Source organism: Colias croceus, chromosome 14 (genome assembly GCF_905220415.1).
Source record: "Colias croceus chromosome 14, ilColCroc2.1".
Classification (NCBI taxonomy): domain Eukaryota; kingdom Metazoa; phylum Arthropoda; class Insecta; order Lepidoptera; family Pieridae; genus Colias; species Colias croceus.
Window position 1 is genome coordinate 2782463 of NC_059550.1, and position 12137 is coordinate 2794599.

At 32.4% G+C, this 12137-nt stretch overlaps 1 protein-coding gene across 1 annotated transcript in view; it reads left to right on the forward strand.

Annotated features, from left to right (window-relative positions):
- The window catches only part of LOC123697306 (interference hedgehog), a 51382-nt gene that overhangs the window by 18822 nt on the left and 20423 nt on the right, over window positions 1–12137 (forward strand). Inside the window, exons 2-6 of the mRNA XM_045643775.1 lie at window positions 2101–2172; window positions 7689–7924; window positions 9065–9259; window positions 9650–9822; window positions 11408–11612. Of these exons, the coding sequence (XP_045499731.1) occupies window positions 2115–2172; window positions 7689–7924; window positions 9065–9259; window positions 9650–9822; window positions 11408–11612 (867 nt within the window). The 5' untranslated portion in view covers window positions 2101–2114. The remainder of the gene's footprint in view (window positions 1–2100; window positions 2173–7688; window positions 7925–9064; window positions 9260–9649; window positions 9823–11407; window positions 11613–12137) is intronic.

Genomic DNA, 12137 nt, shown 5'->3' on the forward strand with positions numbered 1-12137 from the left:
GTGGGTGAAATTGATTCTTCGAACTTACTAGCCGACTTGTCCTTTCGTGTGCCTTCGCGACCAACTCGTTCGAAATGTCTTTTCCATTTACAACATACCAGAACCAACGCAGGACAACGCGCGCCACTTCACAGAATGTGTGTCTTACACAATGACAAACTGAATGAAATAGATATGTTTTCATGCTCCCGATATAGTTTCAAATGTACAATTAGCCAATTATATGTATAATTTTTCTAACGTTGGATAATGTACATGCTTAGTTAATGCTTTCCCTTAGTTTAATATTTCAGAAATCTGTGTTAGTTTTAAGTATTTGGCTCCCTTGCAACAGATACCTATCAATTATTGTACAAGTGAGTTTTTTTTTCTTTTACTTTTTCTATTTATGTTCACTGTGAGACGTAGAGGAAACAATTGTTAATGTTACCATTGTATGTCATTAATTTATATATTACACGGGTTTAATTGTTTCTGTAAGATCTCCAAATAAATAAATAAATAAATAAATAGATAAATGAATTACCTGTGGTAATTACATTTATTGTGCTGTCATGCTTATAATTATTATTAAACATTAATTTTCGCTTTACCATGTCATATTTAAATTGAATAGATGTTTGAAATAGTCTGTATTTATTTAAAATTATTAATCATAATTTTTTTTAAATAATATTATGTATAATAGTGTAATACAGATATGCATTATCTGTGATGGCTAATCATTAATATCTGTTATTATCTGTATAATCTGTGACTTGTTTATGGTTTTCTGTTTTTGGCGCGAAATTATTCTAATCTTTTTCATTTCGCAAATTATTGTTAAGTATCATTTTCAGATAGGGTTGATGTACCACTAGTTGACCATTTAAGCGGTTTTATCTTTAGCTATATATAAAAAACGGGTTATTTGTTTTACGTTCAATGTTATTTTTGGGACACAGATAATTGAATAGTCACTGCAACTATTGTTCTTAGTATCAATTTGATAACCTTTAAAGGTTTTATGAAAACTACTCTGAAAGTTACTTCTGCTAAAAATACCATTACCTGACCACTGATCACCAATATCTGACCATCATTGCTCTAAAAGTTGACCATTTTCAAAATGGACAAAATGTCCTTCTTCGAACATTAGTTTTGTTTAATAAATAAAAAAGTCTGTATTTAAATTGAAGTTTTTTTTATTAAATGTTATAAATCATTCTTACAATACTGTTATTAATCCTTAATGACTATACCAACGTACCATACAATCTTTTCTTCTTTCTCTTTTTCCTTCGACACCCAGTAGTCTTGCCATTTCTTGGAAGTTGTAGCAAAGGGCAAGCGTTCAGTCTTCTTTTTTAACGGAGAATCAGAAGGCCATATTAAATGTTTGCCAAAAGCTGGGCTTATTTGCTGTTGCTTTTTAGTTATTAAATCTACTAATTTGGGCGAAGGAGGTTCAAGGAAATGGCTGACTGAAGTTGATGTTGATTCGAGATGCATTGTTGGTGTTGGAATAGGACCTAGACGGCTTATATGGTTTGTTAAATTAGGTATAAGCACAAAACAAAGCAAATCTTTCTTAGCAAAATATAAAGAACCAAGAGCTGACCATACTGGTCAACAATAGGCGAAAAATTGGTTTCGTTGCTCCAAAAGATAACCAGGCCGCTAAAAATCATGAAAAACTGTTCATGCCAAAAATGAAGCCGAAAGTCTATAACAGAATGGTTCAACATTATGCCTATAACAAGACATATAAAGAGTAATCGATTGCATTCAAGATAAATTAAGATTTCCCAATCAACTCCCGATAAAAAACTCTTAGTAAAAAATGTGATTACTTACGGGGCACCTACTTAATAACATCTTCGTGTTGAAAAAATGTCAATATTTCTGACCAATGGCACCAAGGTTTGTTTTTATTTTATAGATGATGTTGCTTTATAGAAAAAACAATAAACTATCATCTGGGGCTGCCGTATTTTCTTAATTGGCGCGTATATTTGAATTTTGGTCATGTATTGGTGCTTGGTCAGCTAGTGGTACATTGACCCTAGTTAGTAAGTAAATTTATGTGTTTTTTATCATAAATGTTTTTTTTTGTTGCAGGGCTTTTTCCTAAGATGGGACTTCGACGGGTTATTCATTTGCTGGTGGCAGTGATCGTACCAGTACTTGGTGGTGAGTTTAGATTTTATTCATTTTACTATTATTGTTAAATTTATTTAACACCTAATTCGATAGTTGAAATTTATTGTTTGAACGTTGTTTGTATGTGTGATAATATAATACCTAGATATAGGTACAAAATCATTTTACAAACCTTATAAAAATTATTTGATTTTAGTAGCTTATTACACACAACTAATACATTTGATATTTACAATCATCCCTTTAACATTTTGCCTGACAAGATCTATACCAGTCACAAACAGCACACAATTCAACAAAAGGGTCATGATTTTTAAGCGTTACACTTAGAAACTGGGTGGCTTTGTTCTAACTAGCGTCGCATATAGGCCACCGCACTAACGAGTACTTAACTTGTGTAAAGTTTTAATCTCTTTGCATGCTGACAAAAATTGAAACGAGTTTCCGAACTACAAGGATAATCCTGCTAATGTCATAAATCAGAAAGTGGATAGAAGCAAGTTTATGTTTCCAACAAAAATACGCTATATACTGACGCGATTTGCCGAATTTGCTTTGCACAATATAGATGCACTTTGTTCTGTTTTGTATCCATATAGCAAAGCTATAAAAGAAAAATACCCTAAAATGTCTAATGAATAATCATTTGTACGACTTTTTCCAAAATAAATAAAATCTCTATATCTTTATGCAAGATTAAAGTCAATTTAAAATGACGGAACTTGTGCCAAGTTTCAAAATGACCACTGCCGGAGATTTCGTGATGAGCGTGCGAATGACGATATTCGATATTTTCATCTTGAGGTAACTTATTTTCGGTAAACTAATAAACTGTAGTTACAATAGTGCCCTTTTAGATATTCTTTTTAGATATTCTCAGAATGACTACCTACCCAAACTTCGATTTGTTTACTCATTAAAATAAATTGCCTACACAATTATCTACTTTTTAATCCCATACAAATTGATGGGGCCAGTCAAACGTACATCGTGCCGTTTAAACGATAAGTATCTTGTTTGAAATTCCATGTCAAATATCCATCGGCGGTTCAAGAGGAGTGATTTATCATTTGTTACTGACTGAAGTAGCGATGTATTAGATCAGAATTGTTTTTTTTGTTTCGGTCTCGAGTCTCGGCGGATGCAGCAGGTAGTCACTCACACATTGACAGGAGTTTATTGTTAGTAAATAATCCGGTAGCGGGTTTGGGTAATGTGTTACCGTGACAGTTTTGAGGCAAAAAATTCAACCATATAGGGTAATTGCGCTGGTTTGCCGTCCAGCTTCTGTTTTCGTCCATTTGACTGACCTGCTACAATCATGTGCGTAAAACTTGAATACAAACCTACCTCCCCGCGCAAGTTTGCACTTTTTACGGTCCATAATGTTTAAGCAACAGTACTATCAACATTAAAATTTGATTTGACAAGAAGAGAGTTCAAAAAATTAACGTAAATGTGGCCGCTTCGCATACGTGCCTTGCAGATGTCATCGCGCGAGAGAAAAATTTGCCGGCGAGAAAAGTTCATGGTAAGGTAAATCACTGTTTTAGCTAGTTTACGTAATGTTTTTGGTACGTATGTTTATTTATAAGCATAATAAACGCAATTATAAGTGTTTATCGTACATTTTTATAATACTCTTCGAAATATTAAGTGGACGGATACTAGGTTACCAAATTCTCAAAATATTTGGTTTTCGTCCAAGTGGACGGAAACTCAAACAGCTACGTGAATATTTGTTAGGGTCATTTTACTTTATCGGACCTTTAAAATACTGAATAGTTTCTCCCGAAGTGATCTTTATTGCTATTAGTTTAGTTTTTTTGGTTTCCGTCCACTGCTATGTCAGTGCTGCCAAAATAAAAAAATATTTAAAGAAGTGGACGAAAACTAAATTTAGCTTTAAATGTTTTAGTTTTCGTCCATGAATGAGTATTGGAGTATCCAAAAATTAAATATAGCCATTCTTTTGCATTACTTTTCGTCTATTTTTACGTATTGAAAAGTTTTCTATTCAGTATCTTCCTTATAAATAATTGGTGAGGGCCAGAGTGTTGTAGGTACCTAATATTGTCATTCATTCAGTCATGTATCATTCTCCTTATGTGAAGTAGAGTCAATTATTCGTAGCATAAATGGGGGTAGGTCTGACATAATACACTGTATTTTTCTTGATTATCATTCACTTGAATATCATCTTTTATTCTAGGTCTGTTTTGCCAATGCAGTATTTTTTTATTATACTTACTCAACGTATCCTCAGAAAGATCTTATTGTTTTTAGATGGCCTCGAAGGAGTCTAAGAAATCTAGAAAAAAAAGACGCTGCGTACACTGAAGATTCTGTAGCTAAAACTTATTATTATGGCTGTGTGTTTATAGTACGTTTCATTTGATAAACAAAGTATTAGAATGAAAATTTTTGTTGTTAGAATGAATATTTCTGTTTTTTGATGTTATTTCTTAGTCCTGTAATTATTACTTGTTTCATTTACATTGTAAGGAACGCATTCCTTTCTTTATTACGAATGATTATACAGTCATCACTAACGCCTATAAGGACTGCCAAGTGCTACATAGATCTCAGTGTTGACTAGTTATATTGATTATTATTAGTAAAACCACAAGTAAAACTAAACCTGTAAGGTAGTGAGAAATTGTAATGTTAATTAAATAAACGTATTTATTTACCCATTTTTAACTTAATAGTTGACCTACCCTCCTTTTTCTACACGGTGGTCGAAAACTAGCTTACACTAGGACGAAAACCAGTTTTTTTGGACGAAAACTAGCATTTACCCTACTTTTGCAGAAAATAATTTAAATAAAAAGATATATCAAAATGATTTATTTTCCCTTAATATTATCTTAAAGAAGACTATATAAGGACTTAAAAAAAAATTATATGTTTAAGGAAGGGTGCTCCAAAATATTTATTTCGTATCACAAAGTTGGCAACTCCTATAATTGGACGAAAACCAGCGCAATGACCCTACTATCGCCGTAAGATGGTATTAAGAATTGAATGTCATGCACCTTTATTAAAATCTTTGCGATGATTTAGCTTTATAGTAAAGCGCTTTATATATTATTTTTTATATGAAATTCACAGCCCATTAGCAGTTCAAAGAATATAATGTTATTACTACAAAATTAATATAATAACATTTGTAAATCAAGTTAATATATTATTTCTTCAATAAATCTTTCAGCATATTTTCTACAATAAAGTAAATAATGATTATAAGATTTCTTAGCAAAATGTTTTCAGCAATAAATTAGACTACGAAGTACAAACTCGACTATAGGATAATAAATACTGTGAATATTAATTTGAAGAAATTTCACTCTCATAGCAGTATTTACAATTATTTTTACGCACGTAAGGACCGAAAATACTTATGATACGGTAATTAAAGGAGAATTGATTTTTTATAGTAAATATTTTGTATAAAGCCCGACAAAGCGATCCCCATAGCACGAGTAATTTCACGGTTACTCCTCATTATGTTGTCTTTCCCATTAGTGGCGCGATTAGTTGCCGACTACCGGCTTTGTGTTTTCTTTGAAACGAATGGTTATTGTTGAATCAACGTATTATGGATAGAATAATAGAGCGCTCATGGTGGAGGATTAATTCAAATTGTTTTGCTTCAGAAAACTTTGTCAAACGAAAATGTCGATACGGTTTAATTTAGTTTTATTTTGTAACAGTTATTTGCCAAAAAATAGTTTAAAATTATGTTTTTAATTACTTAATAAGAAGTCGTGTAACATGATCACGCAATCAAGGTCGGTTTATTTCGTGTTTCGTTACAGCTCTCATATTTATATAGATACTAAGAATGGCTTTCAATTTAAATAGTGCCATAAAATAAATAAAATTATCACGGAATTTCACCTACTTCCATATCTACCATTACTCATTTTACATTATAAGGAGTCAAAGTAACACCAATATTTTAGCATAAACGGCGTATCATTTAACGACAAATGTAAATTTTATCTTCAATTTTCACATAATTTAACAATTCCACATCGTTAAGAACATAACAGACGAAGTTTATGTTAGCTGTGAATATATTAATAGATTAACTTGAGATTCTATAGAATTTTATGGCGCAACCATTTTCAGCATTTGTAATGAAATGGTAAATAATAATTAATAACATAATAGTCTCTATATAAATGAAACTAAAGGGATGAAACCTCTTATATTTAAATCTCTCGAGAGCAATGAAGCCGAACAATATATCTAACAAGAAAATAAAACAAAGTAATTACCTACTATGTTTGATTAAATGGTGGTCGTTGAAAAAGATCATATTAACGAAGTACAAAAACAATTTCGAGTTGGGATGATATTGTATAGAAATATAGTCTTAATTGGATTATAGTCAAGTATAGAAATAATCATAAAAATTGCATTATTCATTGAGTTATAGACTCTATAACTCAATGAATAATGCTAATTTATAATAAAGAGTTAAAACCATTTTGTTTATATAAAAGCATTGCGATTACAACATTTGAATACGAGCCGGTTTGAATTTAATTATCGTGCTATGTTCTACAAAAAATCCGGCGGTTACTTTTGAGAAATCCATGCATGGTATAAATCTATAATGACTAACCATTACGAGCCCACGATTAATGTTTGTAACGAATGACTCAACAACGAATAAAAATTGATATTTAAAATTCTCCAAACGGTCATTGCCACGTGAGAAAAATCTGATACACGCTTTATTTGAGAAGGTAATAAGTTGGCAGGTACGTCTGCGATCTTGATATAAGGCTCGATTTCTGGTATTAACTGGCAAGGATGCGTCATTCAACAATTGGAGATTAAAACATGAAGGTAATAGCGTTTCAAGGCCGGCAGGATTGTTTCTTATTTTAGGCTGTGCAAAGGAATGCAAATAAAAAGCAAGCGCTTTTAGCTCGCGTACAGGCGCATACTTGGAGGGAAGTTTTTTAGAAAACAATAATGTCTTCATCGTTGCAGTGGTTGTTTCGATTTGATTTTTTATCATGTTTATAGCAGAGATGTGATTTAATGGCACGATGATTTTGGTTTTATTTTAGTACTCTTAAACGGTGGTTTCGCTTTATGGATAATTTTGTTTTTTTCTTATTGAAATCAATATTAAATGCGACATTATTTACGAAAAAAGATATATATTGTGGAAGCTTATATTAAGCACAGAGGAATTAACCTACTTAATTATTAATAGCCATACATTATTATGTAGCATAGTTGAAATATATTCGATACGTTCGTAGAATTTATAAGTAATCTTAACATAAGAAATAAGGAATCCTTATTTCTGATCCATCCTCATCCATAATCGGGTCTATTTTTAATCTGTATTACATTCTTTGATCTAATTCTGTCTATTTTTAATATTATTGCTAAAAAAAACTCTACCGAAAGTTATTTGTATAAATAATGCAAATTCATAGATAAGCTAAAGACCACCCAGAATTGACCATGCTGTTTTATAAAATACACAATATACATCACATCTTTCTCCATTTCAGAAATCGAAATGGAATTCACGAAATACCCAGAGTCGGTAACAGCTCCCGTTGGAGACGAGGTGACCTTTGAATGTGCAGTGCGTGTTCCTGGTGAACGGCTGCAGTGGAGGTGGAGACCAGCTAGCGATAGCGACTGGAACCATTGGAAGGAGGTAGCTGGCACCAGCGATAAGGACAGTATAGCTACTAAACTAGTGGTCGAAGTTAAGGAAGATACACCAGATGGGTTTTATCAGGTTAGTTTGATTGCATTTTCCTATATATCGATGAATTTTTTCGGATATATCTTCCGAGCTCCCGAAAATTGTTTGAACAGTAAATTATAAAACTAAGTATTATAGCTTGTGCTATTTTCGTTTGATAACTAAGCGTCATAATGAATAGTTTATGTAATCCTTCTCATTTAAAGACCCTTACAATTTATCTAGGTCACATATTTCATATGAGATCATTGGCGTCGAAATATAAATGCTTAGTTGAAAATAGACGCCAGCTAAATAATACTCTTTTGATTCAAACCAGGCTAATTAGGAACTAGCGACAAACTATTTAATAATTGTCTGTTATTTTTTTTATTAATTTAAGGACTGTTAAATGTCAGGTTATTTATTGTAAGTTCATAGTTTTGACATAGAATATGGTTAAATGGTCTTGTGATCACAATGGGCAATTTCGCAATTTTAGACAGAAGCACCTCGAAGCTATGCATTCCAAACTTTGTCTCAGCTGAGATATTAAATGTGTAGCCAATATAAGCGTCTGTGTAAGTTATTGACCGAAGCCACCGATTGCTTGTGATGTCCATTCGATCGATTGTCCGTAACGATGACAGGAATGTCCGAATTGAAACCGAACTCAGGTTACTGGTTCCAATAAAGAATCCTTTTAAGTCGGGATGTAGGTAGAATTTTCCAATTTTTCCCGAACACGATATTCATTTTATATAGTCTAGCAACGGGTTCGCTTATAGTTCCAATTATGTGCAAACTTTTTGCTAGATATACACTTTTCCTTTTTCTAATTTAAAAGCTGACGCTTCCAGATATTTCCGGAATATTTTCGTTGTGTTGCTGCGTTTTCGAATTCTATCCAATTAATAAAAAGTTTTGCTATTCTGTTCTATATATTTCTGCTATTTCACATAAATTTTGTGAGCATTCATTATTATGTTTTTTATTAGTGAAATTTTGTAGCTGAAAAATAAATCACTACTGTTTAGCTCGTGTGTTTTCCTCTATAAACAACTGTGTTTTGCGTCTAGTTTAATACTTTATGACTGCGGCATGAACATTCCCAATTTTTTTAATACGCGATCCGAATGATCAGTAGATCTAATTCCATTTAATTACATTATTAATGATATAAATTATTTTTAGTGCGTGGTGTGGTACGGCGCGATAAGTCTGGTCTCAATACCTGCGAAGCTTTCAATAGCCAGGATAGATTTGAGCCAGAATACAGCAGAAAAGCGTGTGATTACTGCGCCTCTTTACAACACGGTTGTGTTGCATTGCAAGGAGCCGATATCCGAACCCCCCGCTGTTCTGAGCTGGTGGAAAGAAAATGGAAAGGTATTAATAATTAATTATGTAATGATTCTTCATGAACTGCAATTTAATTGTGCAATTGTTTTTGTTTGATGTGTATTAATAATTCATTTGTTTCTATTTTATCAAGAATTGATAAACATTAACGTTTGTAATTATTTCCTTAATTTCAACTTGGTGCACTTGATTGTTTGTAGTTAATATTGTTCATTAAGTTCGTTAAACGTTAATAGATAGATTTTTTTCTTTTGTTTCAATTTCTTTTTAATGTTATTGTATAACGTTGAATTGTCAATTTTAAACCATTTTACAAAATGCTTTATATTTGATGACCAAAAAAACATTGTAGATCTACCGATTCACTGATATCGAAAAACGAAATAAGAACTAACGTTTCAAAATGTTATTTCTTAGGGTCCAAGGAAACAGTTAGACACTCCCTACGGAGTACTCGTAATCCACAACGCGACAGCAGCTGACGATGGTACATACGGATGTACAGCCACAAATGAGTTGAGTGGGCAAAGTGTGGACCTGCCTGAGAGGACGTACTTGAGGGTGCAGCATGAGGGCAATGGTGGCGTAAGGTGAGTTGTGGAAAGGGATCAAATGATGAAAATTATAATTAACAAGTGATAACACGCACTCACATACTTAAACACAAACTCTTCACAAAAACATTCGTACGTCAATACGCGCAAGATTTAACTCACACACACACACATACACACGCAAGACAACTCGCACTCACTCATACACTATACACACAAACAGACTTTTAAAAATATAACAAGCGGTTATTTATTTTTGAATCATTTTATTAAATCACATTTATATTTAAACAAATACATATGTAAAAATGTGATATATTTTAACATCATTATGTATATGAAACTTAGGGCATTGAAATTCATTCCCAATTGTCTTATACATTGGGGTAATTTACAGGACATTCAATAACGTTTTTATTATTATCACTTATTTTATCTAAATGTTATGTTTTGCAAACCCCGTGAACTGCGGGATTGTAAGTGTTTATGAGCGACGGTAATAGCTTTACCCGAGGTGACCTGCATACTAATTTGCCTAAAAAGATTATTGTGACGTGTTTTCTTAGGGATGATCAGATTTTAATATAAAAATATCAACTTTGTGGGCCGTGTTCGATGTTTTAGAATTTTGTCGCCATACATCAAAGCACCTGCAAATTGCGTCGATAAATTATATTTCAGCAAAAGTTATTTCTTGTTGGCAAGTTTTAGAATTTTTCTAAGAATTCCACGTCAAGGTTAAGACGTTCTCATGGAGTTTTTTTATTTATATTTTTATTAGCATGAGTAAATGTCTGATAAGGTAGGATAATAGTAAAATAATTCTTTAGATATTTAAATGATATGACAGCTGTCAACTAAAACAGACAGACTGACAGACTAAGGCCGCGTTTCCACCTGCAAGAAAACTTCCGCGAGAAATGTCCGACAGTCTATCTGACAGCAACTTGCAAGTCTACTTGCAGGTGGAAACGCGGAATTAGACTTGCAAGTTGCTGTCGAATAAAGTTACTATGTATAAAGACTTCATCTCCAAAAATTGAGGGTCTAATTTTGTTTGTTTTCATTTACGCTAGCTTAGTGACCATCTAATAAATTAAACATAAAGTGTTGATCTTCCTGAAAGGATTCTATTGCGAAATAAGCTTACGGGAAATTGGAACACGTAATGGGAACTTTGTTTATGTTTATCCAAAACATAGTTATTCTCTTGGTCTGTAGTATTACTTAATAATAAACAGGGCATCAAGGAATAAGTGGATCTTTTTGTAAAATATATTGTTCGGTATAGATTCATATATTTCATTACTGTATAATTGAGCATTATATGCCATTAATGAACGTTGTTGCTACTAACGTGATTTGCCAAATATTTTATTTTTATACAAGGTCCACAGACGTGTTTATGTATAATTAATTTTAATGTAAGTAAGAACACTTGTTTTTCCGACCATATTCCATTTCTTCTACTATAAAAAGGTTAATATTTATCAAAATAAAAATAATTATGCAAAACACCTATGATTTGTATAAGTCTGGTCAATGTTGAGGTTTGTGTTTAAACATATTTGTTGTCCTTTTATATTTATGCTGCTAATGTAAATGCATAATTTTTCCACAGGTTTCTAGAAACTGAAGACTACGTCGGTACAAAAGACAACGATGTATTGACAATGCCAGTTCGACCGGACGAAGCTCTACGATTATGGTGCGGAGTAGTTGGAACACCTCCTCCTAAAGTCACCTGGACTAAAGAAGGCTCACCAAGCTTACCGAAAAGACATGAACATGCCCTAACCATTTCTCCTTTTACTTCAGAAAACGAGGTAAGAATTTTCCTCTTTAATTTCCTCTTTATTAGTATCCGTACAGCTCTTTTCGAAATTTTAAAGCACGTGGACCAAATCACGAGGCCCAGTGACGAAATATATATTACTCCATTTATCACGTAGGTAACAGAAGAACTCGCGGGCGATATTAAAGCAAAATGTCAAGACACGTGTTTTACTGACAGGAATAAAGCCGTCTTAAATATTTCTTGTGAAATTTTCGGGTACTTTTATACTTTGCTTTGCGCGAATGATTTTATAAACCTTAGAAATGTTATTTCGTTATTTTTATTTTCTATAACAAGAGTTTTAAAAGCCTCTCTAGATTTGTATTGTCTGTCTGTTTATACGATTTCATAATATTATTTGTATGTTATGTACAATTTGAACACTTACTTTGTCGAACTTATATTGAAATTATCTGCATGTGTCACTTAAAGGGATCAATTTTGAAAGATACTGCAGGAACTTCACTAAACAGCTTTTTAATGATAAACTTTTAACGTTATCACGTAGTCTTAA